The sequence below is a fragment of the Myxine glutinosa genome, chromosome 6, assembly GCF_964187855.1.
Source record: "Myxine glutinosa chromosome 6, kmMyxGlut1.1, whole genome shotgun sequence".
Classification (NCBI taxonomy): Eukaryota; Metazoa; Chordata; class Myxini; order Myxiniformes; family Myxinidae; genus Myxine; species Myxine glutinosa.
The window spans coordinates 153,618,610-153,637,573 of record NC_136266.1 but is presented as its reverse complement, the minus strand read 5'-3'; the positions used below and the strand labels follow the sequence as shown (position 1 = coordinate 153,637,573).

At 43.4% G+C, this 18,964-nt stretch overlaps 1 protein-coding gene across 2 annotated transcripts in view; it reads left to right on the top strand.

Moving 5' to 3' along the window:
- The window catches only part of LOC137415566 (cyclin-dependent kinase 2-associated protein 1-like), a 67,147-nt gene that overhangs the window by 15,356 nt on the left and 32,827 nt on the right, over positions 1-18,964 (top strand). The window contains exon 3 of one of the 2 annotated variants that reach the window (XM_068101163.2): positions 6,871-7,129. The exons of the other annotated variant lie outside the window; for it this stretch is intronic. Coding sequence (XP_067957264.2) covers positions 6,871-7,129 — 259 coding nt within the window. The remainder of the gene's footprint in view (positions 1-6,870; positions 7,130-18,964) is intronic. 2 annotated transcript variants of the gene reach the window in all.

Here is an 18,964-nt window from a genome sequence, read left to right as displayed (position 1 = left end):
CCCGCATAAGATCATCACACATTTGCTTGTAGGATCTGACCTCATGAGCACATTCTTTGCCAAGACGACGCAATTCTTAGGCAAAATGTATGAGGGATTCCGAAGCATCCTGCTTCCTCGTGGCGAGCTGGTACCGCATATGAATGACATTCCGCGGCTTGATATAGATGGTGCGCAGCTCCGCCACGGCGAGGTCGAATGTCTCGCAATGGGATATGTAGTCATGAACGACGTGGGTCACATGGGAGTTAAGCATTACCTCGTCTGTGATGTCGGTATGCCCTTGCAGGTAGCTGGTCAGCAGACTGAGCCAATGCTTGAGCTGGCTTTGAGCTTCCGCCATTTGTGGGTCCGTTCCGAACGTGGGCAGTTGTAAAAGCTTGTGGGTCATGTTGATCTTTGAATGAAGGTAGTAGATTCGATTCTGATTAAGTGTTGTAAATAATCAGATCTACAACAGTGTCTCTGAAGGTGAGTTTAATCAGAATCGAACTCCAGCAATATCTAAAAGAGAATTGGCAATCATATGATCAATATACGGCAATCATATAAGCAAGAAAGAGTATCACATTCAAGCACGCAAGCAAGCAATATGCAAAGTAGTTCCTTTACCATTCTAAGCATGCACGTGGATAAAGCATGATAAATGTCTCAGGACTGCGCTTCACACTTCGGAGCCAAGTTCTTATAGTGGCCAAGTAGTGGACAGTAGTGGTAATGGCACCTGGGTCGCAACTTGGATACAATTTCACCACACTTACCACCCTCACCCACTCATGCTTACCACCCTCGCCCACTCATCCTCGCCCACTCATCCTCGCCCACTCATCCTCGCCCACTCACCCTCGCCCACTCACCCTCGCTCACTCACCCTCGCTCACTCACCCTCGCTCACTCACCCTCGCTCACTCACCCTCGCCCACTCACCCTCGCCCACTCACCCTCGCCCACTCACCCTCGCCCACTCACCCTCGCCCACTCACCCTCGCCGCCCTGAGCCAGTCGCCCTGACCCAGTCGCCCTGACCCAGTCGCCCTGACCCAGTCACCCTGACCCAGTCACCCTGACCCAGTCGCCCTGACCCAGTCGCCCTGACCCAGTCGCCCTGACCCTACTCGCCTTTAGCAAACAAGACACAGTATAAACATTTACACAGGATAAACAACATGGACACCACAGGGGATTTCAGGAAAGAAAGCAGGGAATTTGAAGGAGGTGGGTTTGGGTTGGATTAATGGAGGGGTAGAGGCCAAAAGCGATATATAGCATGATATCTCAAAAAGGTGTAGACAGATTATAACAAAACTAGTTGGACAAGTTGGTTAGGTGACAAGAACAAGCCGATTAGATTTTGGTTCAGGTCTGAATCCATATCCGGCCTATCGGTGGGATGCAAAATGTAACTGTTCAGCCTGTCGGAGGTATGCACTTCACCGAGTGCCGTTCTAGTTAGTACAGTATATGCTTTTTTTACAATGTCATAGTTGTTTTTGTTAATTATTTTGTAATTAGAATGCCATGCTGTAGAAGTACCTGTTAAACTGCTCTATGCACCTTAACATAGCGCGCGTTTACAAACATGGGAATTCCTCCGTTTTGTTGTGGTTAATTAGCCCAATAAACGCGGGAGGTCATGACTATCATTTTGGTGTATCACAAGCCTCATCAGAGAGCTCAAGTAGAACTCCATAAAAAACATGACACACACACACGTAGTATAATATTGAGAGAGCTGGGGCAGAGCACGGAAGCGAGTTAATTAATTAATTAATTAATAAAATAATTATTTTAAAATTAATTAATTTATTTAAAATTTATTTATTGATTTCATTTCTGATTTTCACAATTTTTTCCAAATTTCAGATTTCCCCCCCCCCCAAAAAAAATACAAAATTTCCGATTTTCCCGATTTGCCATTTTTACGATTTCCCAAAATTTCCAAAATGGCTAAAATTTCCGATTTGTCATTTTTTTCGATTTTCACGATTTTGCGATTTTCGTGATTTTCAAAATTTCCATTTTCCCAAATGTCATGATTTTTCCATTTGCATGATTTGCCGAATAGGGGTTCTGGGACATTGTGGGCGGGCCACGCCTCCACATCAAAACGCGAATTATTTAATTAATTATAACAACCATTTTTTTAACCATACGGTTTTAAAATGTTTTGCGAACATTGGTATATTGTAAGTTTGCGAACATTTGTGATTATTTGTGACAGCGAATGTGAGCCCCCATGGAGGGCAAGCAAGAACCCCGGTATAATCCGCGGGTCATGCGGTCCGTAGCCCTCCATATAGGACCCCTCACCCCTTACTATTACAAACTATCCCTTTTAAGTAAGAAATTGATTTTTAGTTTAAAGAAATACTTCTCTTATATAAAATACATATGGCATTGACTTACATGAATTTTGATATTAAAAATATTATCTTTGAAGAACCAAAGTATTACACTAACAACGGAATTACCTATTACCGTATTATGATTAAATATAATTACGATCATACTCACACACAAAGTGGTATTAGAAAACTGTTTATCGAAACACCAACGTTGTTTTCATGGGGCATTAAAGCGAATGAAAATAATGCTAAGGAACACAGAGTTGAATCATATTCGCTGCCGCTTGTTATGTATAATTCACGCTTCCCCCCCGACGACGGCGGAAACAAAAACAATAGAAATGTTTGAAGAAATTCTTAACACGATTAAAACACATCTGATGAAAGCCGATGTTATTGAAAAGGTGAAAAAGGATCAGAACAAGTTTAGAACCTTTGTTAACAGACTTGACATATTTTGGCGGAAACGCGAGGGGCGAGTTTTCATTTTTGGTTACCCACCAACAATGTACCCAAAACTTTTAAACAAATACGAAAAGTGCAGGGAGACGGATAAACATCCTGAAATTCTAACTTCATTTTACGATAACAAAATCACTGAATAATCATGCATCGAAGATCATCGCATCAAGCCAGAGGAATTGATCGGTGTGAACTGTAAAGTCATCTGCGCTATTGAGACATCAAATGTCATCGGTGGTGCGGGTCCATTCATTCAATTGAAAGTAAATGATGTTGTTGTTCAAGAGCTATTCAGGAAAACAAACAGGTTGATGATTAATATTGACAAACTTACACCCCAAAATAAAATCACGGGAGCAGCAGCGGCATGTATGTTTAACGATGATGGTACCAACGATACAACATAGGTAAATAATAAATTTACATGATAGGTTGTGGGTAAGTTGTAGTTAAGATTATAGAAATATAGGGCCAAAAAATATATATTGCTCGTCTCTGGTCAGACCAAAGTTTCAGAATTGATGCGGCGATGCGTTTTTTTTTTGTTTTTTTTTGAAAAGCATCGATTGCATATTGCTTTTTTGTTTGTGTTGTTGCTTTTTTGTGTCCTCATGCCTTGCGGTCCTCCTCATCTGCCATGGCGCCATCCAGAGAGAAATTAAAGACCGCCAATGGGACAGGTCGGCCTTTTTGTAAATAATGAACACAAGCTTAACAAGCTATTTTAAAATGTATTTATTCTGAAAATCATTAAGTTCTTCAAGCATATTATACACTGCCATTTCGTTCTCGAGATCGCCTCGAAGTACCGTCAAACATTCCAATGTGTCGATCGCGTCAACACTGCACATGCGCAAATGGTCGAACATGCGATTGCCGAAGCATTTGAATGCTGAAAAAACCACGCATGCGCAAATGACTACACCCCCTGGACCAATCTTCGTGTATGGGATGACACGCTGCATGTGTATCAAAGCCGCGCATGCGCAGATGGGCTGTATAGTGTTATTCAAATCGGCGCATTCGCAGCTGGGCTAACGCGGAAGCGCTTGAATCCATGCCGGTGGTCTCCCACGATCTCTTCTCTCAGTCCACCAGATTAACACAGACACTTACAACTTCATGACAAACGACATAGGATCCAGGCCTAACTAACGAGTTTTTTTGTTGGGGGTATATAAAATGGATGAGCTCATTTTCGAAATATTTCAAGATATATTCAACTCAATTAGACGGTTGGTTGAGGCACTTCTAATATGTATACACAATTATAATAGGGATAACACGCAGGATGCATGATTAAACGGTAAATGTTTAGTTAGTTTATATAAAATGGATGATTTTTTACCCGTGTGGGAAAGTAAGATAAAATTTAATAATCATAAGAACCTCCCAAATTCATTAAGAAGCCTAATAGTTAGTTCAAGTGGATGTGGGAAAACCTGTTTGCTTTTAAAGATGCTCCTTATTCCAGATTTTTTAGATTATGAAAATTTAATAATTTTCACAAAATCAAATTTTCAACCAGAGTACCAACCACTATCACAAGGTTTTAATGCGGGACTTAAAAAAGAAGATTTAATCGGGTTATTTAGGCTTCAACACAAACTAAATAAGTTCAACATTGAAGATCTAATACAACTGTTTTGTGATACTCCACAAAAAGGTAAAAAGAAATCAAAACCCACATCGTCTATACCTATAACTTGTATTCTCAGCGATAATACGGATGATATACCTTTACCCCAAGATTTAGATGAAACAAAAAAAAATCTCTATCTTTGACGATTGTGTTCATGAGAGAAATCAAACCGTTATGGACAGCTACTATACAAGAGGGCGGCATTCTTCCTGTAATTGCATTGATCTCATTCAGTCATACTTTCAACTCCCCCGTCGCTCAATAAGAAATAATGGTAATACTTTTATTTTATTCAAACTAAATTCAATGGACATAAATAATGTTTGGAGAGATAATTGTTCTACACTATGTAGTAAAAAGGAATTTGAGGGGTATATGAAACATACGGTTGGAAAATATAAATATATCGTTAAAGAAGATGATATAATAACCCATAATTTTCTCGGTTAAATAAAATGAATGCTAAAGAACGAGCAAGAAAATTTAAGGAATATAATCAATTACTTTCTAAAGTTGTTAAACAACAGGAGGGGATAAAGAAGAAAAGGAGCCAAAAACTATTAGGTGAAGACCTATTTGAAAGAAAACAAGAGAAGTTTTTAAAACCTATTTTAAAATCTCCCGAACAAAAGGCAGTTTCGTTTCAAGTTCCCGCGATAACATATTGTTACGGTCCGCGGATTAGGATGTTATTTTTACCGAGCGGAGGTATAACCGCGGCCGAACTGTTCTTCCCCGACTAAACCCGATTCACCCAAACGTTGGCCGTATCGCGCCACAGCTACTCAATCTGGAAAACTCTAAAGCGACCGAATGCAAAGAGGAAGAAGACGTACAGAAGAGTAACTGGGTTTATTATTATTTACACACATAAGCAAAAAGAAAGCAGTCACGTTTATTTACAGGGGACATGAGACGCAGGTGACACAGTGCAAATTACTAGCTTATACTGACTTAGTTTACTACCCAGGACAGAACAAACAAAACAAACACGTAGGCAAAATGGGGAACTTGCAGGTAGGAATGGCTGGAAAGGATGAGCAGGTGGGATCACAGGGCACAGCGAGCGGGTCCACTCCTGGCGGTAAGCGGGGGGGGGGGGGGGGGGGGGGGGCGGCGGCTCCTTGTATTCCGCTTTACAGCGCACACCGTCAGGGCTTCACGCGGCTGGTTGAAACGGGGCTGCACTCCTCTGCTGTATCTCTCATGTAGCTTGCTTCGTAAAAGCTCCTCGGCTTTCTCTTGGACCCTTCCTTTTCGTGTACCTCTCCACGCAGCTCAGCTCAGCCTTTCTCTCACTTCTCTCCAGCCCATCTCTTTGGGGGACACCCCGCGGCAGGTTATATAGGCCCCGCCCCTCAACCTTTGCGAACCTCCCCCAAACGCTCTTCCTCCGCCCTCTCAAACCAAACCCCTCGTGCTCGGTTGGTTGTTCGGGGCTGGCTCACTCCTCCCCTCTATGACGAGGTGGAGACACGCCCTTCTTTCCCAACCGTGCCTCGTGGCCAATGGTGGTTGAAGAAAACCGCCCAAAATGCAGTTGGCCATTGAAATGAAATGAAAGGGGATCTACTCATATTTCACTTGGTGCAATGGAGTATTTAAATTAATGGGAGACACAGCCTTACCCTAAGACACATAATAAGATATAAGCTACTGAACAAGGGTTTTATCGTGTCCTGCAATGTGGTGTTTATGGAATAACTACCGAGACGCCCTTTGACCTTCACACTACGGAGGTATTTACAAGGAATCATTACATTTTACAGAGGGTGATATTTACAACAATTTACACTACAACAACAACAAAAAAAAAACCATTCTCATATCCGCAACACTGCACCCTCCTCCTTTTAGGCACGTCCCGGGCCTACAACTTTTATTTAGTGTGACACGTAGGTGTAGTTCCCTCTACTTTTAACCTGACCCTGAGTGCGACAGTTTTAAAACATAAATAAATGTGTCCCGCTGCTCCATTGCACCCTGCCTAACAGACTCACGCCCACAGTTAACCGAATTGCGGAATGGTCTTCAAACTACACACTGATGGTGGGGAGCATTATTTACAATGACGCTACTTTTATTTACAAAACTAACCCAGGACCTGTGATTGTTCTTTCTGGGGGGGGGGGGGGGGGAGACGGTCTGCTCTGCATCAATGCACCATGAAAGCACCCAAAACGCACCAACACACCCTCAAGCACCAATCGGTGCAGTCACCACAGTTCATCAGTGTTCATGAATAATCAAAATAAACCAACAACCCCTAACCCTGCAGGTGGTCTCTTGCTCTTCGGCTCCCTCTGCTGGCTATTACTATTTGTTCTTCCAGATGTTGTCTTTTCTTTGCTGGCGGCCTATTTGTGATAATAAAATACACCTAACGTGTCCGTTTTATTTTTCTTTATTTATGGCCCACAGGGCCGACTACGTGTGGTTCACCTGTGGGGCATCGGTGCCCTGTGGCCAAGGTCCGCCAACAAGATTTCGGGCCCTCAAGGCCGGTTCCAGCAGAGGGGCCTTGCCCCAACCCATGTGGTCCATAATGTGGTGCATCGATGCAGACAGCTGGTTCTGGGAGTTCCGGGCGCACAATGGAGGCCTCACGCACGCTCCCCTCGGCGCCCAATGGCGCACAGGTCATGTGGGAGACAAAAGGGGGAAGACAAATGAGCGAGGGGTAAGGTCACAAGGGTACACATCAATAAGGCAATGCAAGGCGAAATGCGTACAGAGAGCGAAATGAGAAAGCTCGTCCCTACCGTACGTCACCCCCCTGTCACCTACTCTACCCTTGCCCTTACCCCATATGTACAAAAATCTACACATTTACAAATTCGTCGCTACTGTCACGTCTCCCCATATTTCCCTTATCAAATTCATCTCCACAATCCCTCCAGCCAAAATTTGCCATCACCCAATTCATCACCAATCCTCATAAGGAGGGAGAGATGGAACACAAAGCACAATGTCTCACCCACGTCATGATGCGTCTCACAATCCAAAACATTTGCACATAAAAAATAATCAAACATGGCATGGTGTGGAGGTACGTCATCTCAGGTGAGTGGATGCAGATGGTGCGAGGAGACTTCAATCCTAACTATCCTCTAAATGACATTAACACACTTTACACTACCCGGGGTCTCTCCCTGCCAATCCATTGGCCAACTTACGCTATGGGTTCTCAAAACCAATTCCCATTGACCAAACTGTGGTGCTTCTCCATTTTGGGGTCTCACTCCCCCGATTCATCTCCCGGTGCCCTTGTACAATTTCTGGGCTGTGACGTGTAGCTCTCCCAGCAGGTCTACCCACCTGCACACCACCACTGTGGTTGCCACCCGAGCTTACCTGCTCCTTAACCTAACCTATCTACTGGGGAAGGCCCCTCCTGGCTCTGTCACCCCTTGGTGCCCTCTGGCACTGGGCTACCCGGGTCCGTCCTCCGGATCCTCGGGCCCCATCCACAACAACTCTACCGGCTCCCAGAGCCCACCTGCGGCCTCACCTGGCCGACATCCTCACAGTGGTGGAGTGCCCAAACCAACTACATACACTAACAGGCTACACGCCCAGCCATTTCCACAACACTAATGCACCCATCCAAACATCATTCCTCCACCCGCACCACAGATGCCAATATCCAACCACAATTTACCTGTACCCTCTACCTAACACTTACACTACCCGCCCCGGGTATCCGTGAGGGGGGTCCACTCTTCCCCCATTCCCACCTTCGCACCATCCACTCCACTCCATAGTTTCCACCATACTCACTCCACGACCATCCATTCCAATCCTCCATATATGCTCCAGACCATTTATTCCATACACCTGTTCTCCATTCACCTGTAGTTGCACACCTGTGCAATCTCACCTGGTGCTACCTGCACCCTCCTTCTCCTCCTGGACCAGTTGGTCAACACAACACACCTCACCATCACCATCACTCAAACACTGCTCCATACACCTGTTCAGTTACACCTGTTCACCATACACTTCCAATACACTTCTCAATACACCTCCAACACTCACACGGCATCATCTGAACTACCTGTTGCCCTGCTAACTTAGTGCTGCCCGTCTTCCCTTTAAACTAAGCACATACCACGTCATTATCATCCACTCTAATCTACCTGCGTCCCCACTACAGGTGTCATTGTCACTACCTAATCTTAACGTCACCTAAGGTCAATCTCTAGGGCCCTACACATGATATATCCTAACCCTCCCGGGCTAGTTTTCACTGCCATCAACCCCATAAACTAGTGCTCCTTTGCCCCCCCCCCGCTGTGAGGGATGGTGGATTGGCCATCCCCTCACATGGGGCATCTCTTACTATTAATTTTGCTCGTCCAATTTCCACAAATCAAAAATTTTCCAATTACTGCCAATTCTATTCACTTTTCTAAATTTCGGATCAAAACACTATCACTATCACCATCATCACAGTCCGCTATATCCTAGCCTCGGTGCGTCATGATGTCATTAAACTCGGCTTCGTAAAGCCGAGCAATGAATTCGGGTGGTTTGGTTGCTTGCAGGTTGAATCCGTCCGGCTTTCGGTTCAAGGGAGGTGGTTTGGTCGGGCCGAGATTCCACGCACCATCTCGGCGCGGCACCTTGCGGTCCCGGGCCCGATGACTCAATCTCCCCCGGTCGGAACCCCGTCCCCGCGAGGGGGCACCGTGCCGCTTCCTCCCAGTCGCCCTTGAACCGGACCGGTCGCCTCGCCCGCCAAGGCCCGGACTCGACCGTGCAGGGCGGGGCCAAGCCCGAATCGGCAACGACGCTTCGAAGAGAAGCGACGCAGCATCGATCCACGCCGGGCCTCGCACCCAACAAAGCACACCGCGCCCCGAGTGCTCGCATCGGCTATCCGTCACCCTAACCGCTAACCCGGTTACCGTCGATGCTTCACCTGCATGCTCACACGCATACGCTACCCCTTTCACCCTCACCAAATCCGGCGTTCCAACGCCGTCCGAACATTCCACCAACGCACTCCCTGTTACAAACCACGCCTCTCGTGCACACTCGCCGCTCGCACACCTCGGTCCACACCTCTCCTCCGTTACGTCCTCCGTAACACTCACCATGGGCGTGCACTCTGGCATCCACCCACTAACGTGCTCAGATGGGCTCTCCCACACTCGCGCTACCACCAACTCAGGTGTGCTTCCTCGCACACCCTCAACCATTCCAAGCGTGCATTCTCGCACCCGCTCCACCACCAACTCACTCTCCGGGTCACTCTCACCCTTGCACGTACACTCCGTACACCCCGACGTGCATTCTCACTCGCACTCGGTTTCACTCCCACACTTTATAACACACCCACTCGCCGACGCACACTTTTTTTTCACACGCGTGCCATTTCCACTCACACGGGACCCTTCACCAACGCCCGGGTGCCATATCGATCCCAATCGCGCGACAATTCTTTTGTCGCCAAACATCCTCCTGCAAAATCTACCCGCACAATATACAGCACGACTCACCTGGGGGATCCTTTTCTCCACGCGAACCTGCAAACTTCCATTTGGATTAGCGAGTACATCATCATGATTTGAGCAGGGACTTTGTACATATTCCATTTCTCCCTGCAATTCCCGGGCTACCTCCGTCATCTCTTCAATTTTAATTCCCAGCACTGCTTTTTCTTTATTCACCTCGACGACCGCTGGCTTTAATAAAACACCCTCCTCTACCTCAGCGGTCGCCGGCTTTTCCAAACCCCGTGTCGCGATTTCTACCCCTGTCATTGTACCCGTGCTTTTCTCAACTTCGTTCAACCGGCACTTCTCGACCCGCGTTACCTCCTTGTGCACCCCTGGGACCCTTTCGCCCACCATGCAATCCATGGTGTCCCCACATTTTTGCATGCGGTCACCCATTCTGTCCCCAATCTTGCCGATTCGCTCCATATCGGCCCTCATTCCATTCGTTATTGCTCCCATTTGGCCCTCCAATTCGTTCCTCATTGCCCCCAATTGCTCACTCTGAGCATCCATCCGGTTCCCCATTTGTCCCATTTTGGTTTCTAGCCTCTCCATAAGGGCCCCCATTTGTATCATAAAAAGGTTCGAATCCACCAGCGGCACTGCTACGGTCGCGGGTGCGGTCGCCGTGGCCATGTGCGAGGCGCCATTTTGCGCGCCCGTAACCTCGTGCGCGAGAGCGCCATTTTGTGCGCCTGATACCCCCTCAACCACATTGCCAATGTTCTCCTCCTCTCTTTCATCCACATACATTTCCCCGAGGTCCTGGGTCGGTTCTACCCCGTCTATCTGTATCTCTCCCACCGGCATCCCGTCGCCTTGACCAGCCATGGCGCGATTTCAAAATTCGGGTTTTGCTTTACAACACAAATTTCCAGCAGCTCGTAATTTTGAGCGCGTTAAGCACGCTTCGGGCCTCGTATCTCACTCCCCGACACCAATTTGTTACGGAAAAACTTGAACAACGCTACTGCATCAAATTTTGTGTAAAGCTTGGCGATTCCCAAGTGGAAACGATCCGCAAGATTCAACACCGTTCATTCCATTATGAAGGAGGATTTGGGCTTCAGGAGAATCTCAGCGAAGTTCGTACCAAAGCTGCTAACGATTGAGCAGAAGCAACTCCGTTTGGAGATCGCACAGGACATGCTGGAGACTGTGAACAGCGATCCCAGCTTCCTCAACACAGTGATCACTGGCGATGAGTCCTGGGTTTATGGGTACGACCCAGAAACCAAGTTGCAGTCATCACAATGGAAGCATCCAACATCCCCGAGGCCAAAAAACACAAAATTTGATGCAGTAGCATTGTTCAAGTTTTTCCGTCATTTTGTCAAAAACGAAAATCCGACGGCGCTCGCTTACATGTCCTCACTCATCGGCGGTCTGCCGTCGAATGACAGCTTCTGCAGGTGGGAAAAAATTCACGCATGCGCATTAGGATCGCCTACATACGTGCACCAATCAACGCCTCCCTAGCCTCTTTTTTTTACGCACGAAAAATAAACGTCGGATACTTTTTGAACACACTACGTATTCCCCTCGTGATAGATGGGGTAAAGGGTCTGTCGAAGGTTTTATTCCTGATATGACAATGGGGAAAAAAGACGATGACCATGGTTGTAAGCAAAGGAAGGCAATGTATAACGATGATACAAAAGCAGAGAATAGTTCTACCCTAGCTGTACCCCTTAAGGATATATTTGGATTTTGCGATTAGGATAAAGTTCTGTTCGGCCTTAAAATTAGATTTCAACTACAAAGGAATACTAATGAAAACAGATTGGTTTTTGGGGCTGAGAATGCTTTCGGTGCTAACAATAAATTTGTTATTAATGACGTGTTGGTATATCAGCGAATATACTCCCAGTCTTAAAACGGAAGAGATGTTGAATAGAAGACTTAACTCAAAGACCCCCCTAAATGTATCCTACCTTAAAAGAAGATGCCAACACATTAAACTGGAACACGCTACATACACTTGGAATTTGGGTGTTCTTCAAGGAAAACCCCGATACCTTTGGCTTATTTTTAAGAAACCAGATGGAGATGAAGGCACTAATAAGAATAACGCGCTGTGTGAGAATACTAAGGTAAAACAACTTCGGGTTTCTCTAGATGGAACATTTTATCCGCGAGATAGATTGGAAATTAATTGGGAAAATAATGATTATGCCAAAGCCTACAAGTCTTACCAAAAGGTGTGTGAAAGCAACGGTAATCAAGATTCCATTTTGTATATGGCCGCGTTAAAAAAATCTATATACAATCTACGCGATTGACCTGAGCTCTCAAAAGGAAACTATAAAGTCTAATAGAGTGGATACTTACCTATACATTGAAAGAGGAGAGAGTGAAGAACTTGATGCATATTGTTTGCTCTTGGAAGAAACAGAACTACAGATTAATACGGATAATGGTGTTATGACTAATATCACATAAGTAATATAACATAAGTAATAAATAGAAAATGTGTATGTTTAGGGGGCATTGTAGATTTTTTTCTCATATAACTAGGGAAAAAAATGTTTTCTAAATAAAATGAGTAAAGTAACAACTGACGTATATATTAATCAAACAAATCGTGATAAACTATCGTCTTGTGTTCCAAAATCAAAAACCTTGTACGATTAATGTTCGTACAATTCAAAGAAAGGGTGATATAAGAATTAGTGTTTTGCTCACAAAAGTGCAGGTGAAAACGTTAAATAGTACCGGTTCACTTAGTTTTAAAATGTCAAAATCAATGTTGAAGAACTATTCAATAAAGGAAATAAATGGAGGATTTCTTCCATTTCTAATTCCTCTATTTGCCGGTTTAAGTGCAGCTGGAGCTTTGACGGGTGGTGTTTCAGCGGCGGTAAAAGCTGCTAATGAAAGGAAGGCGCAACTAAAAGCTCAAAAAGATTTGGAAAGGCATAACAAGGAGTTGGAAAAAACAAATTAGTGGTTGCGGCGTAATTGTAGATTTTGCCGAAAAACCTGAAGGTCTGCCTGATAGGGCGAGATCATTAGTTGGAGATTCGCTTTCTTCTATCGCACAGGCTGGTGTAAAACAAACTAAAAGGGGTAATGGATTATATCTTTCTCATAAATAAAATCATAAATAAATAGAAAATAAAATGGAAGAGTGGTTTAAACAATTTGGTAAGAATACAACGTCAAATATAGAACTCGATAAATATTGCAAACAGGAAAACCTCGATAACGTAAGTATTTGTATGAGGGATGAATTAACAAAGCTGCCTAAAAATACAAAGAATATTATTATGAATTTAGAAGATAATACTGGGAAGGGGTCTCATTGGACTTGTATTCATAATGGTAGGGGCAAATATTATTTCGATAATTATGGACTTCCACCGCCTCTTGAAGTAATTAACTTCCTACCAAAGGGGAAGAGTGTTTGTCAAACATTTCAAGTCCAAGAAGTAAATTCCAAATGTTGTGGGCAATTATGTTTATATGTATTATTTCACCTCAACAATAATGGAAATTTTTATGATATTATTTTAACTCTTATGTAAAATGACCTATGTTGGAAAAGACGGTTCTATCTTTAGGGGATCTCAAGAGACGGATGTTGATTTATCAAATTATTATACAAAGGCCCAGGCCGAACGACAAAAATATGATATAACTGAAAATATTAATATGAAAAATAGTTATAAATTAACCAATTATCTGAGCCCCACAGATGACAATGACTTTGTTAGATTAGGTGATGTATTACAATTCATATCCCTAGAGAAAACGGCACGTTTTGATAAACAAGTAGAATTTACAGCCACAACGTCCAGTTCTCCAGACCATACACCTTTTTCATATTAAATTTAACGTGCCACTTACAATTAAACTTTATAAAGAAGGACATATTGTTAATATGATAATTGATAAATGGGGGTATGATATGCCTGATTTCGGGTATAATTGGCTCTTTTCAATAAACTTGGAAGACCTACAAGATTTTACTTGGTCCCGTAAAGAAGACTATTACCCGCTTGGTGAGTATAATGAGGTATGTGGAAACACAATTAGTAAACAACAAATCCATGAGTTAGGAAAAAAAAAAAAAGAAGATAGCAAAGCAATGGTTTGCATGACCGTAAAAAAGGGGACCACGGTGCCCGAAAAAGGCCAACCCCTGCTCTGCAGGGAAAAATGGCCTCTAAAGGTGTTTTTTTTTTTTTTACTCCTCATCCCTTGCTGCCCTTACCACATCTTCTATTGTTGCCTCTGCTTCCTCCTCTTCCTTTGTTGCCCTTGCTATCCTTTCCTCCTCTTCCTTTGTTACCCCTACTGCTGCTCTTGCTACTCCTACTACCTCTTCCTTAGCTGCCCCTACTACTCCTACTACCTCTACCTTAGCTGCCCCTACTACTCCTACCTCTTCCTTAGCTGCCCCTACTACTCCTACTACCCCTTCCTTTGTTATCCTTGCTACCCCTTCCTCTACCCCCTCCTCTACTATCCCTGCTATCCTTGCTTCCATTTCCTTCTCATGCTTTGCTTCCACTTCTTCCCACTTCTCTTCCCTCTTCTCATCTTCCCTCGCTTCTAATTCCCTCTTCTCCTCTTCCCTCGCTTCTGTTTCCCTTATTACCCTTTTTACCCCTGCCTCCTCCTCCTTCATCTTCTCTCCCTCCTCCTTCATCTTCTCTCTCTCTCCTCCTTCATCTTCTCCCATTCCCTCTTCATCTTCTCCCTTTCCCCCTTCATCTTCTCTAATTAATTCCTCCTTCACCTTCTTCCATTCCTCCTTCTCCTTTTCCTTCTTTTCCTCCTTCTCCCTCTCCTCCCTCTCCTTTTTCTCCTTTTCCTCCTTCTCCCTCTCTTCCTCATCCCTTGTTACCCTTAAGGCATCTCCCCAGAGAACATTATACATATATTCATCTGGATTTTGAGCTATTCTTGTATTTATAATTATTTTTCTCATAATAGGGTACCGATAGGATTTGTTGACATTTTCTAAAAGAGCCTGATATTTCAGAACTTTGAGAAGTTCATTTTTGTCCCCCGTCGCACCGCGGAGCGAAAGGGGGACTATGGTTTTCCCCTCCATCCGTGTGTCTGTCCGTGCGTGCGTGCGTACGTGTATGTGTTCATAAGCGAAGGACCGCATTCGAATTTGGTGTGTGGGTGCAACCCACGTCAAAATCCAAGATGGCCACTGCCATGTATGTCTGACGCCATGTATGTCTGAACCTTGTGAGCGGAATATCTTGAAAAATAAGCGAAGTACCAACTTCTAATCTGGTGTGTGGGTGTATCTAGGCATAAGGAAGAAAACTATTGAAAATTGGGTCGCCACGTCAAAATCCAAGATGGTCGCCGCCATGTATGTCTGAACCTTGTGAGCGAAATATCTTGAAAAATAAGTGAAGTACCAACTTCTAATCTGGTGTGTGGGTGTATCTAGCCATAAGCAAGAACCCTATTGAAAATTGGGTCACCACGTCAAAATCCAAGATGGCCACCGCCATGTATGTCTGAACCTTGTGAGCGAAATTTCTTGAAAAATAAGCGAAGTACCAACTTCTATTCTGGTGTGTGGGTGTATCTAGGCATAAGGAAGAACCCTTTTGAAAAGTGGGTCGCCACGTCAAAATCCAAGATGGCCGCCACCATGTATACGCCTGAACCTTGTGAGCGAAATATCTTGAAAAATAAACGAGCTACTAACTTCTAATCTGGTGTGTGGGTGTATCTACGCATAAGGAAGAACTCTATTGAAAATTGGGTCGCCACATCAAAATCCAAGATGGCCACCTTGCATCTTACACTTTGTCGACTTGCATCACTTCACCGACGGGGGACCTAGGCGTAACGCTTGTTATTTAATATTTTAAACAAGTCTCTATTTGTGGGCTTCACAATGTCGGTATATGGCCAATCCTTAATTACAAAATTTCCCTGTCTGTGTTCTAATTCATAAGGGATTAAAAATTTTACCCCCTTTTCTTGTAAGTATCCTTGAATACAAAAATTCTAATTCTCCTGAAGTCGCTTTCTTGCCATTTTAATATAAAATCAAAATTTTTTTTTTTAAACAATTTATCCACTGAGTTTTGTCTTTTGTAATTCTTGTGAATAAAATGACCCTAAGATATCTTCTCCATGTAAATCATATAACTTATACGTCCAAGGCACTGTATCCGTTACAGCAACTATTTTAAAAAGTTCATTCGTCCATCTCTTTGTATCGCCCTTCTCAAAATGGCTTTTCCATCAGTACATTCTTATAACATCGCCAACTTTGAACTTGGGTTTTCTCAAATTAATCTTCTTTTCATATTCTAATTTTGTAACTGTTTCTGATGGTTTTTCTTTTGTCGTTGAATGTACCGCATTGTTGTAATTATCACCAATATCTTGAATTATAGATACCCATTGTTGAGAACCGAGTTGTGTGAATTTTTTATATAATCTCTCTTTCAAAGTACGATTAAAACGCTCAATAACAACCGCCTTTCCTTCATTATAGGTACTGTACAATGTAATACCATTCTCTTTGTGAAATTTCATACTGTTGTATAACTCGGTTCCCTCGTCGGTTCATAGCTTTTTAGGTGTTCTCTTACTTTTATTAAATATCTGTTGGAAGGCTAACATGAGGGTATTACCCCTCTTGTTTTTCAGTGGAACAACCCAGGCAAATCTACTTCTCAAATCAATAACGGTTAAAGCATACTTGTACCCCTTATCATTATTAAGTTCAATTAAATCGGCAGACCAGATGTAATCAACCCCTTTGGAATAAACCTTCCTTCGTTTAAACTTTGTGATCATAGGTTTACAGTTACGTGAAAAAGTAAGTACACCCCATGTAAAGTTTTGACTTTTTCAACATATTTCAACATACAGCTATTTGATCTTCATTTCAACAATATATTGTTGTTGCAATATTGATAGATAAAGGTGATATAATATAACAATTATCATGAAACATTTACATTTTGTAGTCCATTGTATAATTTAAATAAACAGAAATGCAAATTTCACATGTGGAAAAAGTAAGTACACCCCTACATTTATCACTACTTCAAATACCAAAAATTAGAATCAGGTGCACCAGCTCAGGTGCAAATGATTAGAACACCGTTAGAGAGGATCTTGGAGGAACCTGTCTTATTTAAACCTCAGACATTTCGTTTGGTTTGCTCTTTGTTGTTGAAGTGTGCGGCGTCACCATGCCCAGATCAAAAGAGCTCTCTGAGGCCTCCAGAAAGAAGGCTATAGATGCCTACGAGTCTGGGAAGGGATTTGAAAAGATCTCCAAACAATTTGAAATCAATCATTCGACTGTCCGGAAGATCATCTACAAGTGGAGAAGATTCCAAACAACTGTCAACTTGTTCAGGCCAGGCCGCCCCAGCAAGTTCAGCCCGAGAGCAGACCACAAGATGCTGAAAGAAGTCTCTAAGAACCCCAAAATGTCATCACGGGATCTACAGGTGGCTCTTGCCACTGTTGATGTCAAAGTGCACGAGTCTACCATTAGAAAGAGGCTGCACAAATTTGATCTACATGGGAGGTGTGCCAGGAGGAAACCTTTGCTGTCCAGAAAGAACATCAGGGCAATACTGAAGTTTGCCAATGAACACCTCGGCAAAGACTAGCACTTCTGGAACAATGTGCTCTGGACAGATGAGTCAAAGGTAGAGCTATTTGGCCACAGTACCAGAAGACATGTTTGGCGAAAACCAAAGACAGCATTTGACCACAAGAACCTGATACCAACTGTAAAGCATGGTGGTGGAAATATTATGGTTTTGGGCAGCTTTGCTGCATCAGGGCCTGGGCAGCTCACCATCATAGAATCCACTATGAATTCTTCATTGTACCAGAGGGTGCTTGAGGATAATGTGAGACCATCTGTCGGAAAGTTGAAGCTCAACCGAAGGTGGACCTTGCAACATGACAATGACCCTAAACATACCAGTAAATCCACCAATGAATGGCTGAAAAGAATGAAATGGAGGGTTCTGGAATGGCCAAGTCAAAGCCGAGATCTAAATCCCATCGAGATGTTGTGGGGGGATTTGAAACGAGCTGTGCATGCAAGATACACCTCAAACATCGCACAGCTGAAAGAATTCTGCATGGAGGAGTGGGCAAAAATTTCTCCCAGTCGATGTCAGAGACTGGTAGACAATTAGAAAAAATGCCTGTTTTATGGTTGTTTCTGCCAAAGGGGGCAATACCACGTATTAGAGCCAAGGGTGTACTTACTTTCTCCACATGTGAAATTTGCATTTATGTTTATTTAAATTATACAATGGTTTACAAAATGTAAATGTTTCATGATATTTGTTATATTATATCACCTTTATCTATCAATATTGTTGAAATGAAGATCAAATATCTGTATGTTGAAATATGTTGAAAAAGTCAAAACTTTACATGGGGTGTACTTACTTTTTCACGTGACTGTATGTAACTCATTAGCTAAAATGACTCGTTCCTCAGGTTTAATATCATCCTTAGAGTTTAGTAGTTTTTAAAATAACCGGGTGGAACACCTTGAAGGGCAACCCCAAGCCCGAACCTCAATTTAGCACCTGTCATTTTCTTCACGATAAACCGATCAACTTTCTCTCTCAACATTGGATCTCGTATCAAAGACAAATTATACAGCATTTCTCTATCGGCTTCATGTTTTTCGTCCAACGTAGTGGCATTCCCATAATCAATGTCATGCTTCATACACACCTCATCAATCCTGTTTTTAGGTTTAGACCAGGGTTTAGGATTGCCAGCCTCATCTAGTCTTTTATCCAGGTTTCTTCCAGGCCCACAGAAGGAGTACCCCGGTAGATGTAGTTCCCCCGGAATCCCTGTGGTTGTAAATTTAGTCCCTGACATACTTTTGTATATCATCCCCGCTTTTAGATGAGATGAATCGACACTTTTTAGCGCCACATATTACGCATTCTCCCTTTTAACAAACTCTATTCTTTTTATTTATGTCGTACGATATTGTTACGGACCGTGGATAAGATGTTAATTTG